Genomic DNA, 20,025 nt, shown 5'->3' with positions numbered 1-20,025 from the left:
TTCCCGGACGCCCTTGTTTCTTTTTGTCTTCTTGTCTGTCTCAAAATATTTTTCACCAGATTGTCTTCTGCTTTTCTGCACCTGTACTCGAACCACCATAATCTGTTCTATTTGACCTTTCCTAAAATTGAGCTACTTTGGCTTCTGCTCTTACGTCCTCATTTATTTGCCTGTCCCAAAGTGTGCAACCTCTGCATTCCACTACCAGCTTTCCACATATACCTTATTTTCATACTTAGCTCAGCCACATATTGTTCTGTAGTCCTAGCACATGCTTTTTTGAGGCACTGCCACTCTTCTTCGACTTCACCTATTTCTTCTTCTTGAGATGCTAGAGCCCTGAGTAATTCCTTGAACTGCTGTGCTTTCTCACCAGTCAACTTCCAGATCTTCAGCCTGGTCTCTGTTCACCTCGGAGCCTTCCCTGACCAAGGCTTGCAGTTGATGGTGGCCGTCACGCTGCCAGCCCAGCTACCTGGAATTTAGTAAATAATTCTATGCCATTTGTAAATACTGACATGATTTATACAGAACTGTATGTTATGTACTGAGCTTGAAGAATGTAACCACAGCATACTCTGGTGGAACATAGAAGATTACCTTGCAAAACTTAACAATAGTTGAGGTTAAGTTACTTTATTGCTGGGCCATAAATAACAGATGTTATCTCTGCGTCTGCTTCTGCAATGAACTGAATGTCTAGAGCCAGAAGTTCTTCTATTATCTTGTAAGAAAAGTAATTACAAGGTTTAAAATGTAAAATGTAAAATGTTTTACTGTTTTACAACTTCCAAGATCTGGCAAACATCTAAGAGGTGTATATTTTTAACACAGAGATGTGAAATTCTGTTAAGTTTCTGTTTAGCCTGGGAACTAAAGTCAGGTGACAAAGAGTGATGTCATCCAAGTTAGACCACAGCTGAAGATATTAATGGAATAATCATTCAGAGAGAGATAAATCACTTGCAGCTTCACAGTAGTGTCCTTTTAAAACATCCACTCATTGTCATCTGCAATTGCCTGGTTCTGTAAGTAAGTTCTTAGGGCACAGTAACTATTTTAGCTATAGATAGGAATATAGTACAGATTAGTTTAGATGTTTTCTGTATTTATTTGAGACTGTCCTGCAATGTTGTTTTACAATATGGTTCAACTGTGATTTAGAACTATGACAGACTAACTGTGTTTGCATACATCAGTACATTAATTTGTCTTATATTCTGCATTATTGAAATAAAATATACATTAACAGACACTATCTTTGTAATAATTCATATTACTGAATGTTTCACTGGTCTGGATTTTAAAAAGGCTTCAAGGAAACAGCATTGTTCAATCCAGGAGACCTATCTGCCTGAAGTAGTAAAATCCATCTTTGTTCTGCTTCCACCTTATTCCTAATAGCTCCTGGTGCTTTTATTTATTATTTCAAAACTACCATGGATTAAAAATATGTTTCATCTTCTTCTTCCACATGTTTTGCTAAAGCACTTGTGTCTTTTTATTTCTTATATCTCTAAGGTGTTCAAGGATATGCCTTTAGACACCTATTGGTTTTGCCTATAAAAAGTTGTCTGGTGGCAGAAGCTGAAATAAACCTTATAGTGTGTTCTGCAGTCAGCATAAATATCTATATCAATTATAAATCCTAGTGTAGGATGTTTATATGTAGATTTATTATATAAATAGTCACATGCTGTACAATTTCTGCAAGGAAAAGTCCCCTCCCTATCAGATAGGATCATTCTTTCAATGTTTCTGGATTTATAACAGTTGCCTTTTTAAGGACCTCTTATTTCTAAAAGAAAAGCTGGGTCTATCTTCTAACAATTCTCTCAAGTCAGGATCCGACAATAAAACATTCCAATTCTTCTCAGAAATATTACAGAACCTTCTGATGTCACTTGAATAAGTTACAGGGAATCTAACTTTAAAATCATGACCTTCCTTGCTTTTAACATATTAATTGGTGTCAGTAGTGGGATATCCACATCACATATTAATTGGTCGAAAGTGGTGAGATAGCCACATCGCATATTAATTGGCTTGTAGTGGTGTGGATATTGAATTCCTGCAGCCTGTGCACAGCGGTCACTGAAGGTGTTTGTACTCTCAATCAGTCACGCAATGAACATTCAGAGTTTCACATCACAATTGTTTTTTTTTTTTTTTGTTAGCTTAGTAAGTCAGGGAGAGCAGGCAAGCATGTCAGCAGAGGAGTATGGCAAGCTAACAGAGCCAGATGGCTGAGATGTGCCAGGCTAAAGTTCTGGTGCATGCCAACCTGACTAATGCAGAAATTATTGTAGCTTTGGACACAGCTGCATCATAGACCAGTGATCAGGAGGACAACCAGGCTGGCCTTGGAGATGTACAACTCTCAGAAAGTGGACAGCTCAAACTTTCTATCAAGAACTTAAAAATGTGTCTGGATTTTGAGAAACTTGAGCTGGAGGCTAAGCATTTGAAAACAGAAGCAGCGAGAAACTGAGATGTCTTGAGGTTGAGGAAAATGAGAAACAGATGTCTAGAGGCAGAGGCAACATGAAAAGGAGATGCCAACTCTTCTCCAGAGTCATGGAGGTAATGGGGAGGGAGTAACTGAATCCCAGAAGCAAAAAAGGTCAGTAAATTTCTTCGACAATTTACAGAGAGAGAGAATTTTGATAGTTTCACTCAGATGTTTGTGAGGGTATGTAAACAGTATAACGTTGACCAAGGGCTCTGGTATGGTTCCTGACCCCCCATACTCCATGGTAAAGCTGTAACTGTTATTTCTAAATTGTCCAATATTGATTGCCTAAATTATAATATTGTAAAAAACTGTTTGCTAGCATGTTTTAAGTTAACATCTGAAACTTATAGGAAAGTGTTTCGTGAGCACATATGCAAGGCAGATGAAAGTGTGTTTGAATATATTGCTGAATTAAGCACTTATTTTCATAGGTGGGTGAGTGAATGTCAGGTCACCACTTTTGAAAGGCTGGCAGACCTTTTGGTAAGGAAACAAGCCCTTAGCACTTTGCCTGCAGACATGAGAATCTGGTTAGTTGATAGACAAAGCAAAACTGCAGATGAGTTGGGGAAGAAGGGAGACCTATACCTAGCAAGCAGGGCATCACTGCACAGGAAAGGGACACCCGGTGCTGCTCACAAGTCTAAAGGAACCCATGGTGGCAGCCCAGACTGCCCCAAGTCCGCCAGTAGCAGGGGAAGCCACTAATCCAAGTACATGAACAGGACCAAGGGTTAAATGTTTTAAATGCAACCAGTGGGACCATGCAGCATATAGATGTCCACGGAGGCAAGATGGGGACCAACGGTGGGAGATCCAGTACGTGGGAATGACAAAATGCCAACAGTAAGTTGTCTCGAAACAACAAGGGTACCAAACTACCACAAGAGGTTATGTCCTATCTTAGTGGATGGGAAAGAGGCCATTGCTAACAGAGAGACAGCCTCTGACCTAACCATTGTGAAAGCTGCGATGGTTATAGAGGAGCACTACTTGCTTGAGCAGTCTACTCCAGTCAGAGCTTTAGGAGGGTCCCCATTCCAAATACCTCTGGCTAGGGTTCACCTTGACTGGGAGAAATGGAAAAGGAAGCCAGCAAGTAGGTGTGTTTTTGGATATCTCTGAAGCTGTCCTGATAGGGAATGATTTTGATAATGCAGTACCATGTGTGTATGCAGTTACACGCAGTCAGGCTTGGAAGCCTGGGGGAGACCCACACAGACTGCACACTTGCAGCCAGGACTGGTGAGGTGGTTACTTAAGGGAGAGAGCTACCCTGTAGCAGTGAGACTGAAGGTAAGCCACAGCTGCTTGTGGGTACTGATCTTCCCTTGGACAGAGTGACTGCAAGGGCAGAGGTTAGTAGTAGTACCCAGGCTGACAGTGAGGCACTGCTGTCAGAGAATACCAGACTTCCTGTGGAAGGGGAGCTGGGAAGGGTTACTAAGAGAGTTTTGACAGGCTCAGCTCTCAGACCCTATATTACAAGGCCTGAAGGACGTAGCTAGTGAGACAGCTGATTGTCAAGGGAAGGTGGAGTCTGTACACTGGGACAAAGGGTTACTGTATAGACAGTGGTCCCCTGAGGGAGGGCTATAGGGTGAGAGAGTACAGCAGTTGGTAGTGCCCAGAGCCTACTGTCTGGTACTTCTAGCCACAGACCATGCTATTCCCTTTGCAAGTCATATAGGCATAAAATGTACAAAGAGACGTATTATGCAGAACGTTTATTGGCCTGGGATTTCCAGAGATGTAACAGGGTACTGCAGGACATTTGAGCAGTGCCAAAAGATAGACAAGGCAGGAGACAAGGTGAAAGCTCCTTTGATGCCTTTGACTGTGATTGAGGAGCCATTTCAGACAGTAACTATGGATATTGTGGGGCCTCTGAGTACCCCAAGTTCCACAGGGAAAAAGTATATCCTAGTGGTAGAAGATTATGCTACCAGATACCCTGAGGTAGTGGCTCTGTCCTCCATTGGGGTAGAAAAGGTGGCAAATGCTTTGTTACAGATTTTCAGCAGGGTAGGTTTTCCAAAACAAATACTAACTGACAGAGGTGCCAATTTCATGTCAGATCTGCTGCCTTATCTGTGGAAGCACTGCGGGGTGAAACATCTAAATACCACCCCCTACCATCCCCAGACTAATGGTCTTGTTGAGAGGTTAAACTCTACACTCAAGATGATGCTACGGGCATTTGCAGACCAGTTTAAGAGAGAGTGGGACTAATAGTTGCCCCATCTGTTTGCTTACAGAGAGGTGCCCCAGGAATCCACAGGTTTTTCACCCTTTGAGTTGCTGTATGGGCACAGGGTGAGGGGACCTCTAGATTTGATTCGAGATGAGTGGGAGGGTGAGTGTGAATCTCACAAAGAGTCTGTTGTGGCATATGTCCTAAATCTCAGGACAAGGCTCAGGGAACTCATGGGCTTGGCCCAGGAGAACCTGGCAGAAGTCTAACAGCAGAAAAAGGTCCAGTATGACAGGGATGCTCAAGCTAGAGAATATGCTGCAGGGCAGCAGATAATGGTTCTTATTTCTGCCAGACACAACAAACTACAGGCAGCTTGGGAGGGACCATACAAGGTGGTAAGGAAGGTCAGTGATGTTAACTACATAGTAGAACTGCTAGGCAGGAGGCAGGGGAACAAACTCTATCATGTTAACATGATGAAACCTTACCATGACAGGGAGGCCCTTGTGCTGAGTATTTGCAGTGGAATGCAGGAGGAGTCTGAGGGGGATCTGGTGACTGATCTCCTCAGTAAGGCTCAGACTGTCACCTCATTGGAAGGGGTAGCAATGTCCCAGCAGCTATCCCCTACCCAGGTCCAAGAAATCAGAACTAGGGGTAATTCAGGAGTCCAGCAGTCCCTGGACCTCCCCAGTGGTGCTGGTACCAAAAAAGGATGGCAGCTGCAGGTTGTGTGTGGACGACAGGAAATTAGTGACACAGGGTCAAATGCTTACCTCACACTTAGGACAGATGAAGCCCTAGAGCAGCTGGGTGGGGCTAAGTATCTTACTACTATTGATCTTATAGTAGGTACCCTTGGCCCCCAGGTCAGCCTTTGTGACTCCTTTTTGGCTTGTACGAGTTCATGAAGATGTCCTTTGGGATAAAAAATGCCAAAGCGACTTTCTAGAGGCTGGTAGATCATATCCTAGCAGGCGATTTTGCCCTTAGTTATCTAGATGATATTGCCATCTACAGCTATTCCTGGCAAGAGCACCTTCAGCATGTCAAGGAGGTGCTGAGCAGACTACAGAGGGAAGGAGTGACCATTAAGCCCAGTAAGTGTGAGTTAAGTATGCCAGAGCTCTCTACCTGGGACAGAGTGGGGAGTGGTAAGATTAGGCCAGAACCTGCCAAAGTGAAAGCCATTGAGGCATGGCCTGCCCCTGTTACTAAAAAGCAGGTGAGGGCATTCTTAGGGACAACAGGGTACTACAGAAAGGTTGTCCCCAGTTATAGTACTAAAGCTGCTCCCCTCACAGACCTGACAAGGAAAAACAGGCCAGATAAGGTAGTGTGGACCCCAGAATGTCATCAGGCATTCCAGAAGCTTAAAGGAGCTATGGGAGGACACCCTGTGTTAGCCAGTCCAGACTACAGCAAAGAGTTGGTTGTGCGGGTGGATGCTTCAAACCATGGGGTGGGGGCTGTACTTAGCCAAGTTTCCTAAGAGGGAGAAGAGCACTCAGTGGTATATCTCAGTCACAGACTCCATCCCAGGGAGGAACGCTATATTCAGCTGTAGAAAAGGAATGCCTAGCCATAGTGTGCGCACTGCAGAAACTTCAGCTTTATCTGTATGGAAGTAAATTCACTGTAGATACAGTCCACAATCCCTTGACATGGCTACATCGAACCAGCCAGGAAAATGCCAAGTTACTAAGGTGGAGCCTGGGCCTGCAAGCATATGATATGAGAATGCAGCACTACAGTGGGGTTAGCAATGCCAAAGCAGATGGGCTCTAAGGTATTCTGAGATACCCTTCAACCCTCTCAAGCAACATTTCTCGAGGGTCACTTGAAAAACTATCTTGAGTTTTCTTGGGGGGGAAGAAATGCCATGCTACCATTTATACATTTATTTGAGACTGTCCTGCAATGTTGTTTTAAAATATTTCCTGTGATTTTGAAGTCTGAAGTAACTGTTTGTGTACTGAGTATCGTCTTGTTCTTTCATTATTTATTATTAAATATATTTAAACCTATCTTTGCGGCTGATATTATTAGACATATTTAAGCTCTTGGAGTACTTGCATATCTTTTGGTGACACTGTACAGGCCACTCCTAATAGCCCGGCTATAGCTTGGTCAAAACTGCTATTTGGATTAATAGTGACATTCCACAGTAGGATTGGACACCTTTTGTTTAGGGCCTTAAGTAGCTGATAAAGAGTTGGCTGGTGGCAGCTGGAACTACCTTATAGTCTGGGCAAAAGGGGGCATAGCTAGTAAACCTGTGCCAGCCTTCCCCAGATATGTGTGTGTGCTTGTATATCAATCAAATCTCAAAGTGTGTGTGTGTGTGTGTGTGTGTGTGTGTGTGTGTGTGTGTGTGTGTGTGTGTGTGTGAGCTACTTGGGCAGGGACACGAAGCACTGTTGGACAGAGAGGGTGCTGAAGGTCTTAGCTTGGCCACTCGGCTGAGATCTCAACCCTGCAGCTGTGCTAGTGGGGAGTCTTATTGGACATTTGGGGAAAGAGGGAGAAACCAGCCCCAGACTGACTGTGATCTCTGTGCTCTTAAGAGAAAGTGCACTTTACTGTGTGTGTATTTGTAATCCTCCAACTGTGTACGTCCCCTAACTGTTGCCAGTGGTGAGGATTGAGGCTCCTTCATTACTGGGCCAGTGCAGGGTATCACAGTGGCAACCAGTGGTTTATGCTGTAGACCAACTGTTTCACTGGGGTTGACTTTGCAATCATTGATTCTACCCCAGTGCCCTTTCCTTACTAGGAGAAGTCTACCCGAGTTGCATATGATGTGATGCTATCTCTCTTTCTAAACCATGTGTTGGCTACTGTCAAGCCATTTGCCTTTTGGATTTATGGCACGCACACACTGGCCAAGAGGGGCATATATACCCTTCCCACAGTTAGCATGGCTCCCTGGCATACGTCAAAGTAGGCCAGGTCCTCAACCCACTTATCACCAACAAATACCCAAGCCCATTTGGCAACACTAATCAACACAACTGAATCACCAATGGCTACATTTTAGACAATTGAGTGGCTAGCCCTGCCACAGTGCGCAGTCTATGATCCATGTTCTCCTATCATGAGGATCCTGCACAACACAGTAGGTGCTCAAAGCAGTTGCTTTATACAACTCTTCCCCTATAGGTCACCATGTAGAGTCTCTGCTGCTGCTCACAGCTCCATTCTTTGGTGAGTTTGAGATGTAAACACTCAGCATGTTTTTCAGAGGTGGCAGGAACCCGATAGAGACACAAACAGGATATGTAAACTACAAACAGGTATTGGCTGGAGGACAGGCTCGAACCTTATGCTTGGTAAGTGAAGACTTTATCGATTATGCCAACTGATCTCACCACTGATGCCAAGTCAGGTGAATTTCATGGCATCTATGTCTTATTTAAAAAAAAAAAAAAAACAGTTATGATCAGAGACCCATTCATAACCCTCCATACTTGCTGATAAACAAAATAACCGCTGGCAGTGTCGCTACACCTATTCTCATACGACATTCTAATTCTTCACCTCATGTTTCCAAAATATCCCATAAACATGCCTTCAACAGCATCACAATGATTAGCACTACAGCAAAATTTGTACAGCTTTCTTGATTTACTGAAAATAATGAAGCCGCACTCTGTGTTTCTAGCCTATTTTAAAGTTATGAGTTCCAAATATGCCAGATGTGATGAAAATCATTACAAAAATAGTTAAGTTACTTCAGTTTTAAAGGCTGTGATGTGAAGTTCTTCCTGCTGTCTGCAGCACCCATGAGGCCAATCTGAATTGGCAAGTCTGATTTGAAGCACAATGTCCTATTCTGGTGACCATATAAGGAAAAGGAGCTTAAACTGGTAGAAATCATGAAGTGGAGTTGCCAAAATGTTGAATGGAGGGCCTGGAGCGTACATCCTGATGAATCCTCTGTGAGATGCACCTGTCCCTCCAAACCATTCTGTTGATGCTGCAGAAGAGATTTAGATCCCTAGAGTATTTCTGATGCCATCTGACATGCAGTATTGGGTCGAAGGATGACTTTTAATGAGGTATGTGCGGGTGTTCCAGTTGTTGCATGATGCATGCCACAGGGGCACTGTATTCAACGACTGGCCTAATGACAGCCAGTACTATCAATAATATGTATTGCTATTACTATTACTTGTGAATCATATTAGCTCACTCCCATTTTACAACACATCGGACAACAATGAGCACAAAATATACAGCATCCCACATTAAACATTTGCAGCATCCTATTAAAGACATTTTTATTTCCGACCATAACCAAAAACATCTACCTGAGACACTAAATATTATTATTTTGTCATACAAGAAAGAATGACTCATTTTTAAACAGCACTTTGTCTTTTTTTTAAATAAAGATGATTACTTAAGTTCAGATGTAGAATATGTTTCACATGACACCAGTCACACATACAGAGAAAAAGGCAACTCCAGTGGCACACGAGGATAAACCCCTTAATACGGCCCAAGTGACCAGAGCTTGAGTAGCGTCTCAGACAGTTGTCAGAGCCAGCAGGGAAGGATTGGTGGGCTCCTCATTAGGGGGAGGACAGAGTAGCACATGACCCCTCACAGAAGGTGCAGCATGGCACTGCACACCTTGCATGGGCAGACTGTATGCTCATTAAGCCACCTTCTGGGGTAGCCTTCATTACTGTGTGTAAAGACCTTATACTTGCACCAAAAAGAGACATTGCGGGTATGTGCTGTGACATGCCTAGCTCATCCCCTTGAAAGGGGTGGGGTCAGTCCATACAAACACCTGCACTGTCAGGATGCCAGCAAGGGCAAAAGCAGCCCTCATGGGTGCCTGTATGGCAGTCCCTCCAGATGTCTCTAGTCCCCTTACTGCATGTGAGTACAAATGGAAAAAGTTAAAACTAGGGGGAGGATTAACGGTTGGAAGTCGTGTGAAAAACAGACCCTGGGAAAAAAATTAATGTAAAAAGATAAATATGCTTGGTCAAATAGTCTCAATAAGCAGATTGTGCAAATGTATACTGAATTAATAAAACTCCCAGGGCTGTTAGGTGGCACATTAAAAGCTGCTTAACTCTTATTTAAAAAAAAAAATCCATTTTCCTAATTCTTGCTAATTGTGGTAGAAGTCAATACACTGTACTGCCCTCCAACAAATTCTGAAAACTTCTTATATATTTCATCAGTTCACTTTAAGCCAAATAACTCAAAGCATAAATCATGAAATAACTATAACTACTGTGAAACCAAATGGACTACAGAAAAGTTATGAAATGTTTCACTACCACATACACAATTACCAAGAAAGCTCCTGTCATGCAACTTTACAGTGTCAGATGGATCATGTTAGTCAGCGGTTTGTAACAATGACTTCTCTGCATCATCACAAAAAGACTTGGCTAGAATGATAAAACAGAGTGTGAACATTTCTATTTGTGCACTCTCTTTCTCTCTGCTATACAAATGCTGTGATGCTGTTTTTTTACAATAAATGAATGCATTATCATTGCCTTACACCTGCCACTAAAATCACTCTCTCTACTTCCTTTCTTATCCCCTCCCTTCTCTATGGAGCTCCACTCCTAACTAATCTACAATCCTCTCTGAAAACACAACTTTCCTCTTGCTACAACAAAATCGCCAAGTTCGCTACCAGCCATAAGTCCTCCACCCACCACTGTTCCTCTCTCCAAAAACTAAAATGGCTAGAACTACCCAATCATCTCAACTAACTCTTGCACACAAGCTCATTTTCAACCCCTCCCTCTGTCCCTCCCTTTCTTCTGCCTTTAAAATGCACCTACCTGAGAGGTCTAACAACCAAAATCTATTAGAAGTGTACAAACCAACTCGTCCCCCAGGCAAAAATCTTCTATCCTATGGTCTAGCACGCCTCTGGAACTCCCTACCACCATCCATTCGTACCACCTCTAACCGTTTTATTTTCAAAACATCTCTTCATTCACATCTAGTATCCCAGTGGGAATGCTCATGCGATCTCTTCATTCACATCTAGTATCCCAGTGGGAATGCTCCTGCTCCCACCCCATATAACTAACGCTTGCAATTTCCATCTTCCTTTCTTTCCCGTTTACACCAGCAATTTTCCTTTATCATTTCTCCTAACTCATACATTCTTGTTATTCCTACGCTATTTGCAAAGAATGCACTAGGCTGCACCTCTTAAGTGTATGCTTCCTAGTATGTAATGGCTTCTCAGTATTTACTTTACAATGTTCCTTTTGTTAGTCTGTATCATCTGTAAGTTTCATCACTAGTCTGTATTATTTGTAATGTTTGCTGTACTATTTGTAATTGCTTCTTTGAATCTATAACATTTGTATAATTATCATCCTAACCTATTGTAACCTAGATTGTTTGGAGCTTTTCTCCCCAGGACTCCATTGAAAACGGGTTCATTTTGGCCCAATGGACTATCCTGGTAAACCAACTGCAAATAAATAAATTTCTTCCACTGTTATGATCCATTTACATTATGCGATGCAGAAAAACAAAAATTCAATATAAATCTTTGTATGACAAAAAAAAAAAAAAAAAAAGTTTAAAGAGGAAATTGCTGATGCTGTCATTTTTCACTGCTGTAGACATTGTGTTATTTCAAATGGATGCTGAACTAACTATGTAACAAAATGGGGCAAACAGCAATGAAGCTGCAGGCAAAGTTAGCATGGAACTACTGCATTGCATTTTACTGTTCAAAGTGGCTGCATGAACAGAGGCAAAACCCATGTTTTACTGACCAATAGTGCAGGTGCTTTCCATTGGCTGTACTGAGGTAACCAGAATACTGACGGAAACTTGGCTGCTTGACTAGACCCGGCAGGTAGGTGACCTCATCTTCAGCTGGTGCCGATGTCACCACTGATGACTGAAGCAGCAAAACCACCACTAGGAAAGCAGACATCTAATGCAGAGATACACAAAAACAGGGAGGGAGAAACAAAAGTTTAACCAAACATGATGTGCACTTATTTTAACTTTACCTATTAATACCATGGCATGGACTTAAATTTCACTCTCATCTGTAGTCCAACCAATTAACTTCAGAGACAGCCAATTTAAGACATTAAAACTCAACAACTAATCTTTTACGGAATACGTTAAAACAATTTTTGTATCCATGTTTTAAATGGAAAAAGAGTAGGTCCTGCTCCCCTATTTGTGAGCTTTTTGACCCCTGAAAAGTTCATTTATATTCTACATACTTTGCAGCTTCCCCTTTCTTTTCATTTATATCAATTAACTACATATCCATGTCCTATTGTAATTTGTACAATGCCCTAACATTTCTATGGGTCGCAGACCTACTGAAAGTGTTTATGTATAACCACTGTAAAAAAAAAAAAAAGTAAGGTAAACAGATAAACAGTGCACGAACATTTAGCACAGGAAGCGTGAAATAAAACCTAGGGAAAACTACATCTAGAAATTAAATAAAACTAAGTGACAACAAAATAACAAAACTGCAACAGAACACTAAATGTGGTAAGCCTTTTTAAAAATATAAAAACAAAAAACAAGGTATTACTCAAAAGCTTAAAAACATTAATAATACAGTATGAAGCTACTGAACTGAGTTGAACTACACTGTGCATCTGGGAAGACGAATGACTGCACTGACCCCCCTCAACACCAAGGAAGAGGCTGTTGTGAGCTAACTTGAGACTTATGTTGCCTACTTAGTTATTATATTAAATTTGGAACTGTTTTTGCTGCTTTCTCTAGAAGAGAAAAGGAAATTGCACCCTTCTCATTCTTTGTTTGCCAACAGCTAACTAACACCAAGTTTCTACTGGATACTTACTTTCAGTGTCTTGCTTTTGGGTGATGAGCTGCCGGTCACTGCACAACACACAGCAGAACTCTAACCCATGCCAGACAGTAGCTACTGGGTGGCTGCTCTTACCAGCCTACTTCAGGAGACCGGAGAGCTGTGAATTGCTGTACTGTGCTACTTAATTATCACAATTGTGTTTGCTTACTGTGGCAAAACCTCCACCCATATTCTTGAATCATTTTGTCTGCATTTTCAATCACATTGCCTTTCATATATTGTGCACAGTGGCTGGTATTCTATATTTTTTCATCAGATGGTACAGAGTGTAAAGCAGCTGGTATTATGCATTTTTCCATCTAACTGCACTGTACTAAGTGCTTAGTAGCTGGTACTCTGCCTTATTAGGTTTTCTTAAGGGGGTTTAAGGGCTAGGCATCTTATGGCACCAATGGCTACTTGCCTGGAAACATCATATGTTCCTTAACGTTGTACATGCAATGCAAATACAATAAAAAAATGGAAAAAAGTGCTAAACATACAAGATCATTAAAACTATACTTAGAAAGTTTTTTCATGAGTCCAATATAATTAACTGATGAAATAATTCAAATTAAAGGAAATCAACACATACATAAATGAATGACACTGAATGACAGATGTAACACTGCAGGAGTGAGTTATGAAATGAGCAAAATGACTGGAAATAATGAATATGTACAAACATTTAACAATTGTATGCCTATAGCACCAACCCAGAAATGGATACATTAAAGACAATCAAATGACGTTGATTCATAAAAGCTACAAAAAGCTCAAGAAACCAATGTAACCTTCACAAGATGAAACCATTGCCAGAAGGTAGTGAAGGACCCAAGTAAAAGAAGGTGACCACAGACATGCCCAACAGCAGCGCACAAACTCTGGATATCAGCAAAAGTACAATAAAAGCAGCAATCCAGGGCAAGGGTAGGTAAAATACAAATGCCAATGCAGTAACTGCTGGGATCCACACCATACAAGTGTCAGAAGAATGAGGACTCCAAAAGCAAGGCAGATAAAGACATGATCCTGCTAATCAGACCCAAGAAGGATTGTCAGCCAAAGTTAAAATGCAGACACCCGGGAACAACTCTTCCATGTGAAACACTGAAGAAATTCCAAGCAGTATATGACACTGTAATGCACAGTCTGGCATGGGTTTGTTACTCTCTAACCAAATGAAAAAAAAATTTAAATTCAAATTAAGTCAGTGACTTTCCCTTCTTAAAATGAGGCTGTTGAATGAATTGCAGCCCCTCTGTGTTAGGGCATTACATTAGTCTGAAGAAAGTATGAAGCTGTTTACATGAAACGGCTTAAATCAATCAGGCTAGTGCAATATTATAAATTCTATACTACTGCACATGCTACTCACCTGGGTAAGATAAATATCCCCCAACCTGTAGTTCCTAGATGAATGTAACAAATCAAGAGGGCTCTGCAAGTTCCATCTTCAATATCTGCACTATTTTTTAGATGCAAGGACTTGCAGAAATCTTTATGTTTTAATTCTTCTGTCAGTTTGCTTTAGTACAAAAATTTGACTTTTAATGGTCTTATTTTTTGTATTTGAAGGTCTTTTTTCTTTCCTCAGCAACCATCCACAATACTATATCACTGCATCTCTAACTCATTGGGGAACATGGAAGAGAAAACAAATCAATGATCAGCATACAAATGCTAAAACAAAGTGAGGAACACATATTTTTGTACTTTTTGTCCCAAGGGCCCATGAATGTTTGCTGTCAAAATGACAAAGATCTTCACAGATAAAAGCTAACCAGCATCACTATAGCAGAAGTACCAAATGGTACTGGCTTAACCCTGCCATTAACACGCTACTTGTGAGTACTACAGCCCAGATATTCCATGATCACTTGGGTAATCTTGGATCTGAAGAAGCCAGCAGTTAATGCCAGCTCCTTTATTTTTTAAGTGGGGGGGTCAGTCTAACCTGTGGCTGAAATGTCCCCAGGTGGAGGCAGGGAAGTAATGCAGCAATACACAAGACATACTTGGCGGCACACTAAGCAGTGCTCAGAAATGTAGTGGAATGTTACAAGTCAAAGCACACTCACCCTTCTGCCCAAGTGGAAGCACAGGAATAGTACAACAGCACACAGAGCCAGAGTGCCAGTCTCACCATTCAGTGCGCATGTCTGTAACTTGATAAGCTTCATGTGCAGGAGCATGTGTGTCCTTAACCCAGTATTATGAGCCCTACATGCATGAGAGGACTGCAGAAAGAGCAGAGAGTTATGCTCATAAAAAATGTCTGCTACTATGGCTAATTGGAGGAATAGCCCTCTCCACTGGGTTGGCTCTTGTTTCTAGCAATGATCTGCAGACCTGGTAGATGGGACTAACAGGTGGTAAACAAGCTGGGGGAGGGGCTGACACATTAAAAAATACCAGTACTGATGACAGATTCTGGAATCTGAGACCAATCTCTGTAACTAGCATGCTAATAAAAACATCTGCACTGCCAGAAGTACCATACAATGTTCTGGATCAAAGTTTTCATACAAGGAAAAGACACATGAGCAATGTAATGAGATTTAAACCTTACCTCACAGAAGTAAAGAAACCTGCCTACCAAGGTGTTTTCTACAGTTTAGCTCAATAGCTCAAACTGAAATAAAACACTACAAATACAAAGGTTGCAAATCAGCTGGGTGGAATGTCTCCAAATGTGAAGTGAGGACATCTACAGAAAACTAAAAAAATACACTCAGCCTCACTGACAAGTAATTCAAGCAATTATACACATTTCCAATAAAAATGAAGAAACATTGTCAAGCTCAATAATTCAGATAACAAAGAATGCCCAACATTTTTCTAACACTGTCATGCTAAGAGCAATAATTACAGACAGAACCATGGATCATCTGTATTACAGTAAGTGGGTGTGCCTAACTAAGCACTTCTAACTCAAGGACAAAATTAGTATCACATAGAGCAGTATCTACATATCGCACAGGAAGCCATTACCTACATATCTCACAGGAAACTAGCAGCAGAACAAGGCCATAAAGTATGCACATTTACATTCAAAATGATGACACAGAAAAGAAAGACTTCTGAAGCATTTGGAAATGTAGGAACTGCCAAAGTATCAGAGTAATGAGATCTGCACATATCTTTTTTCTCACTGCTTTTTGTCCAGACTTGCTTAACATACACTGACATACTCTTTTTTTATCAGTTTTTCTTTCCACAACCACTGAGCAAAGCATGATGAGTCTGTACAATCCACTACACCTACAGTGCATTTCAAACCTTGACAAGACATGCTTTACTAGAAGAGGTTCTTTGGGACATCCCAAGAAGGATTTTTTTTCTTGCAGGCAGCTTTCTTACTTTTTCTGTACACCAGCTTCACTGTAATGTCAAACCTGTACAGCAGAAATAATCACTATTCTACTTAGTAAAAGAACGTAATGTGTGGACAAATACAACAGTGGAAAACGGTGACATCACACAAATTTGGAGCAAGGATGAAAACTAAATAATGTATACAGACAGATAATAAAATAATAGAAAAAGGATGGTCAATTTCATTTTTTTTTTACACAATATTTAATTATGATGAAAGATACAGGATTATGATCAGGTCTCCGATCATAGCTTGGTCATTATGTGTTTGAGACGGGTCTACTTGATATGGCCGAAATTTCATAATGTCGACTTTCATATGGCCGAGACCATATGATCGACATTTGAAATCTCGACCATTCAGGTAAACCACAAAACACAAACTTAACTTAATGCTGGTACGCCCCCCCACCCCCCCATAACTTTAATATACCAACTCAGAGATCGCACTACAGTGCGGAAGTGGAAATCCTTCCATTCCGCACTGTAGCGTGATGCCAGTTCCTCATGGTCGACATTTCAAATGAATTTCAAATTGAATGAATTTTGAAATGTCGACCATTAGAAGGGGACCCGTTTGAGACATGGGTGCCAAGAAATTCACTTTGACAGTGAAGTTCAAGAGGTGAATCTTGGTATTCAGGTCAAGAACACTAAGTTACTATTAGAGATCTGATCATAATTCTTTGTAGCGCATGGAGATTTAGCACACACACAAAAAAGTGAAGTGTTGTGCTGGCTTTAAAAGACAGTAAAGTAATGGGGAAGTGGTTTACATCCTTAAGTAGTCCCTGTCTAAGGGAAACAGTTTGTTCCGAAATATATTTTTTGTGTCTGTAATGTAGCACACAGTAGTCAGAACCACAGCTGAAATGAAACCATTAAATGCTCTTTTACTGCCCGACACTGCTAGCTTTTAGTGCCAGATTTATGAGTGCGGTGTCATGGCCTTAACTGTTAAGCACCCTTGTAAGCATTGTTAAAATCAAGTCTCATGCTAGAGTAGCACTGAACCAGGATGTCATTTACCTGACATTGAAGAGTAAACACGGCTCTCCATGTGCTACACAATATAGTTATTCACAGTACTGACACTGCTACAGAATAAGTAGTGATCACCTTTTCATGATAGTGTGGTGACGGATTAAAAAGCCAGTAACAGTAACACTAGTGAACAGTGGCACTTTCTTTCCTGTCACTGAAAATGCAGAAGATAAATAAGACTTTGGTTTGATACTTGAATCTCTCCACAACAGAATGTCTTACAAGTGACACTAAAACACAATCCAAGAGCTACATACAAGGTGAAATATCCTCAAATACAGAGAAAAATACATCTATGTTTGCAAATTAATATCTTGGCACCTACCTAAGTGCCAGTGAAGGGTAAAATAACTCGGATTTACCATGCCTCGTCCATGCTGCTTTTCGGAGGATGCCAGTCCTTGCCTGTTTGGTAGTGAGCACAAGCAGACCAAAATCCACCACCTCCCCGCCCAGAATGGCTGTGCCAGCAGTAGCCATTCTTATTCATCCATACCGATCAACCAGAGGACATTGAAAATAGGAACAAAGTCCCTTAAAACGCAAGGACATCTAATTAGTATAAAATCTGAAAAACAATCAGCAAATAACTCTTCCAGCTTCCAGTAGGAATGTGAAATATTATTCAGAAACATTTATTTATTTTACTTATTTTACATTTGTTGACCGAGATTGTCCGACTGAACTGAAGAGCCCTTTTTCAGCGGAGGCCCGGGGAGAAAAGCTCCAACATATTATACAATTTTCATTACAAATTAGCATTAAACAGTAATGTTACAGGATTATTAAAAGGCATTAAGTAGCAATACAATGTTATACAGTGTCAATAATCAGGAGTATAGCAAAACTATTTCAAGATCTATAAAAAGAAATATGTCATTAGGATGAACAGAGTTTTTGGGGTAAGTGGTTACAAAAACCCAATTTTATCATAATGTAGATGCATGAAGGCAAGACAATTAGAATAAAATGTTTCTCTGAGGCAATTTGTTTAATAGATTTTAGAAGACAGTAGAAAGAGTAGTCAAAGGAAGATTAGAGAGAGCTAGTGAGAAGAGTGAGTTAAGGACAGAAAGTAGATTAAGGTATGAGAAGAAGGGGATGTTTAAGGAGGGAGAGTGCAGTGACTTTTAAAGTGCTCTTTGGTGGCTGTCTTGAATTGTTTAGGATGTGTAAGGGTCCTGATTTCTAGTGGGAGCCTATTCCAGGCAATAGTGGGGTGATAGCTGTACATGTTGCATCCAAATTTAGACTTGGGTTTGTAGATTTGTAGGAGGTCTTGGTTAGAGCTTCGGAGAGGTCTGGAGGGAGAATAATGGGAGATGAGAGATGATAGTGCTGGGCAGTAGGAAGACTGGTATAGGATAGAATGGATGATCTAGAGCTGAGAGAGAAGAAGCTGGTGGGGTAATTCAAGCCAGTTTAGTTGTTACAGAGAGAGACAGTGATGGGATTTGTAGGTTTGTTGGGCAGTAAATCTAGCTACCTTGTTCTAGGTAGATTCGAGTTTAGTCAGGAGTGCTGAGTTAAGATTTGTGAGAATATGAGAATTGTACATTAGACTGGGTAGAACGTAGGTAAGAGAGAGAGTAATCTTGGCTTCAGAGGTAAGGAATTTCTTGTTACGGTAAAGGAGCCCTAGTTTTGAATGAGTCTTTTTGATACAGTTATTAACATGCAAGTCAAATTTAAGCTGATCGTCGATGGTTACGCCTAAGAGCTTAGTGCTGGATTCTACCTGAATGGGGGTGTTATTAATGGACTGTATGGAGAAGCAGGATTTAATATTGTTTAACTTTTTAGGTAGAAAGAGTAACAGCTTTGTTTTTTTAACGTTAAGGATGAGCTGGTTGATGGAGAGCCATGTTTCAACTAATTTAAAAGATGCCCGAGTAGCTGAGAAGAGCTTAGAGGGAGAATTGGCTGTGGTGATGACTGTAGAGTCATCTGCGTATTGCACTAAAGATGACCGAGGACAGGAGGTATAAAGCTGATTAGTAAAGATATTAAAAAACCTCCGAACAGAGTGCAGTAAGCCAAAGAAAAACTGCAAAACTTCTGTAACTCCTTTTAAAACGTGTTTAATGAATGAAACGAACTACACAGACCTGTGTAGTTCGTTTCATTTGTTTCATTCATTAAACACGTTTTAAAAGGAGTTACAGAAGTTTTGCAGTTTTTCTTTGGCTTACTGCACTCTGTTCGGAGGTTTTTTGGTATTTTTTCGAGTGCATCCAGTGTTTTTGCAAAGATATTAAAAAGTAAAGGCCCTAGGATAGACCCTTGAGGTACACCCATTTTTACAGGGAGAGGAGGGGAAAGTGCAGAGTGCCATCTCACTGACAGATCTATCAATGAGGTAGCTGGAGAACCATGCAACAGTATCAGAGGAGAAGTTGAGGTTATGCAGTTTGTGCAGCAGAAGAGAGTGTGAGACCAGTGTTGAAAGATTTTGAGAGGCCCAAGAATAGGCAAGAAATAAGTTTATGGTCATCCATGGCTATAGAGACTGTTGAGGAAGGATAATAGAGCTGTAGTGGTGCTATGTTTGGGTCTGAAGCCATGTTGAGTGAGTGTAAGCAGATTTTCCTGTATTAGATACCACATAACTTGTTTATGAATACATTTTTCTAGTACTTTAGAGAGAGGGGAAGGGATAGCGATAAGTCTAAAAAGTTGGAGATATCAGAGGAATTACCTCCTTTGTGTATAGGTAGAGTGTAGCACTGTTGCCAGATGGAAGGGACTTTAGATTCAGAGATAGAGCGATGGATTAGGATTGATAAAGTAAGAGCAAGAGATTCAACTGTTAGTAGAAGAAAACTGGAAGGAATATTGTCAGCTGATGCTGAACATGGTTTTAATTTAGAGAGTAGAGTTTTGATGTAGCTAGTAGGTACAGGTTTGAGGGAAAAGGTATTTGAGGGGATAGTATTAGGAGTAGGTTCAGAAAAGTTGGAGATGTTAGTAGTAGAGGAGTTTGGGTTAATGTTCAGTAGCTTAGATATTGAATTGATAAAATAGGTATTAAAGATAGTG

The 20,025-nt window shown here is 40.9% G+C and overlaps 1 protein-coding gene across 2 annotated transcripts in view; it reads right to left on the bottom strand.

Moving 5' to 3' along the window:
* Nucleotides 1–20,025, bottom strand: part of CTSA (cathepsin A) — a 580,280-nt gene that overhangs the window by 470,741 nt on the left and 89,514 nt on the right. For both annotated transcript variants that reach the window (XM_044090224.1, XM_044090225.1), the window contains exon 2: nt 11,492–11,655. In XM_044090224.1, the coding sequence (XP_043946159.1) occupies nt 11,492–11,655 (164 nt within the window). The remainder of the gene's footprint in view (nt 1–11,491; nt 11,656–20,025) is intronic.

This window comes from Protopterus annectens, chromosome 12.part0 (genome assembly GCF_019279795.1).
Source record: "Protopterus annectens isolate FY-2018-M chromosome 12.part0, PAN1.0, whole genome shotgun sequence".
NCBI lineage: Eukaryota > Metazoa > Chordata > Ceratodontiformes > Protopteridae > Protopterus > Protopterus annectens.
This window is presented reverse-complemented; position numbering and strand designations above follow the sequence as displayed.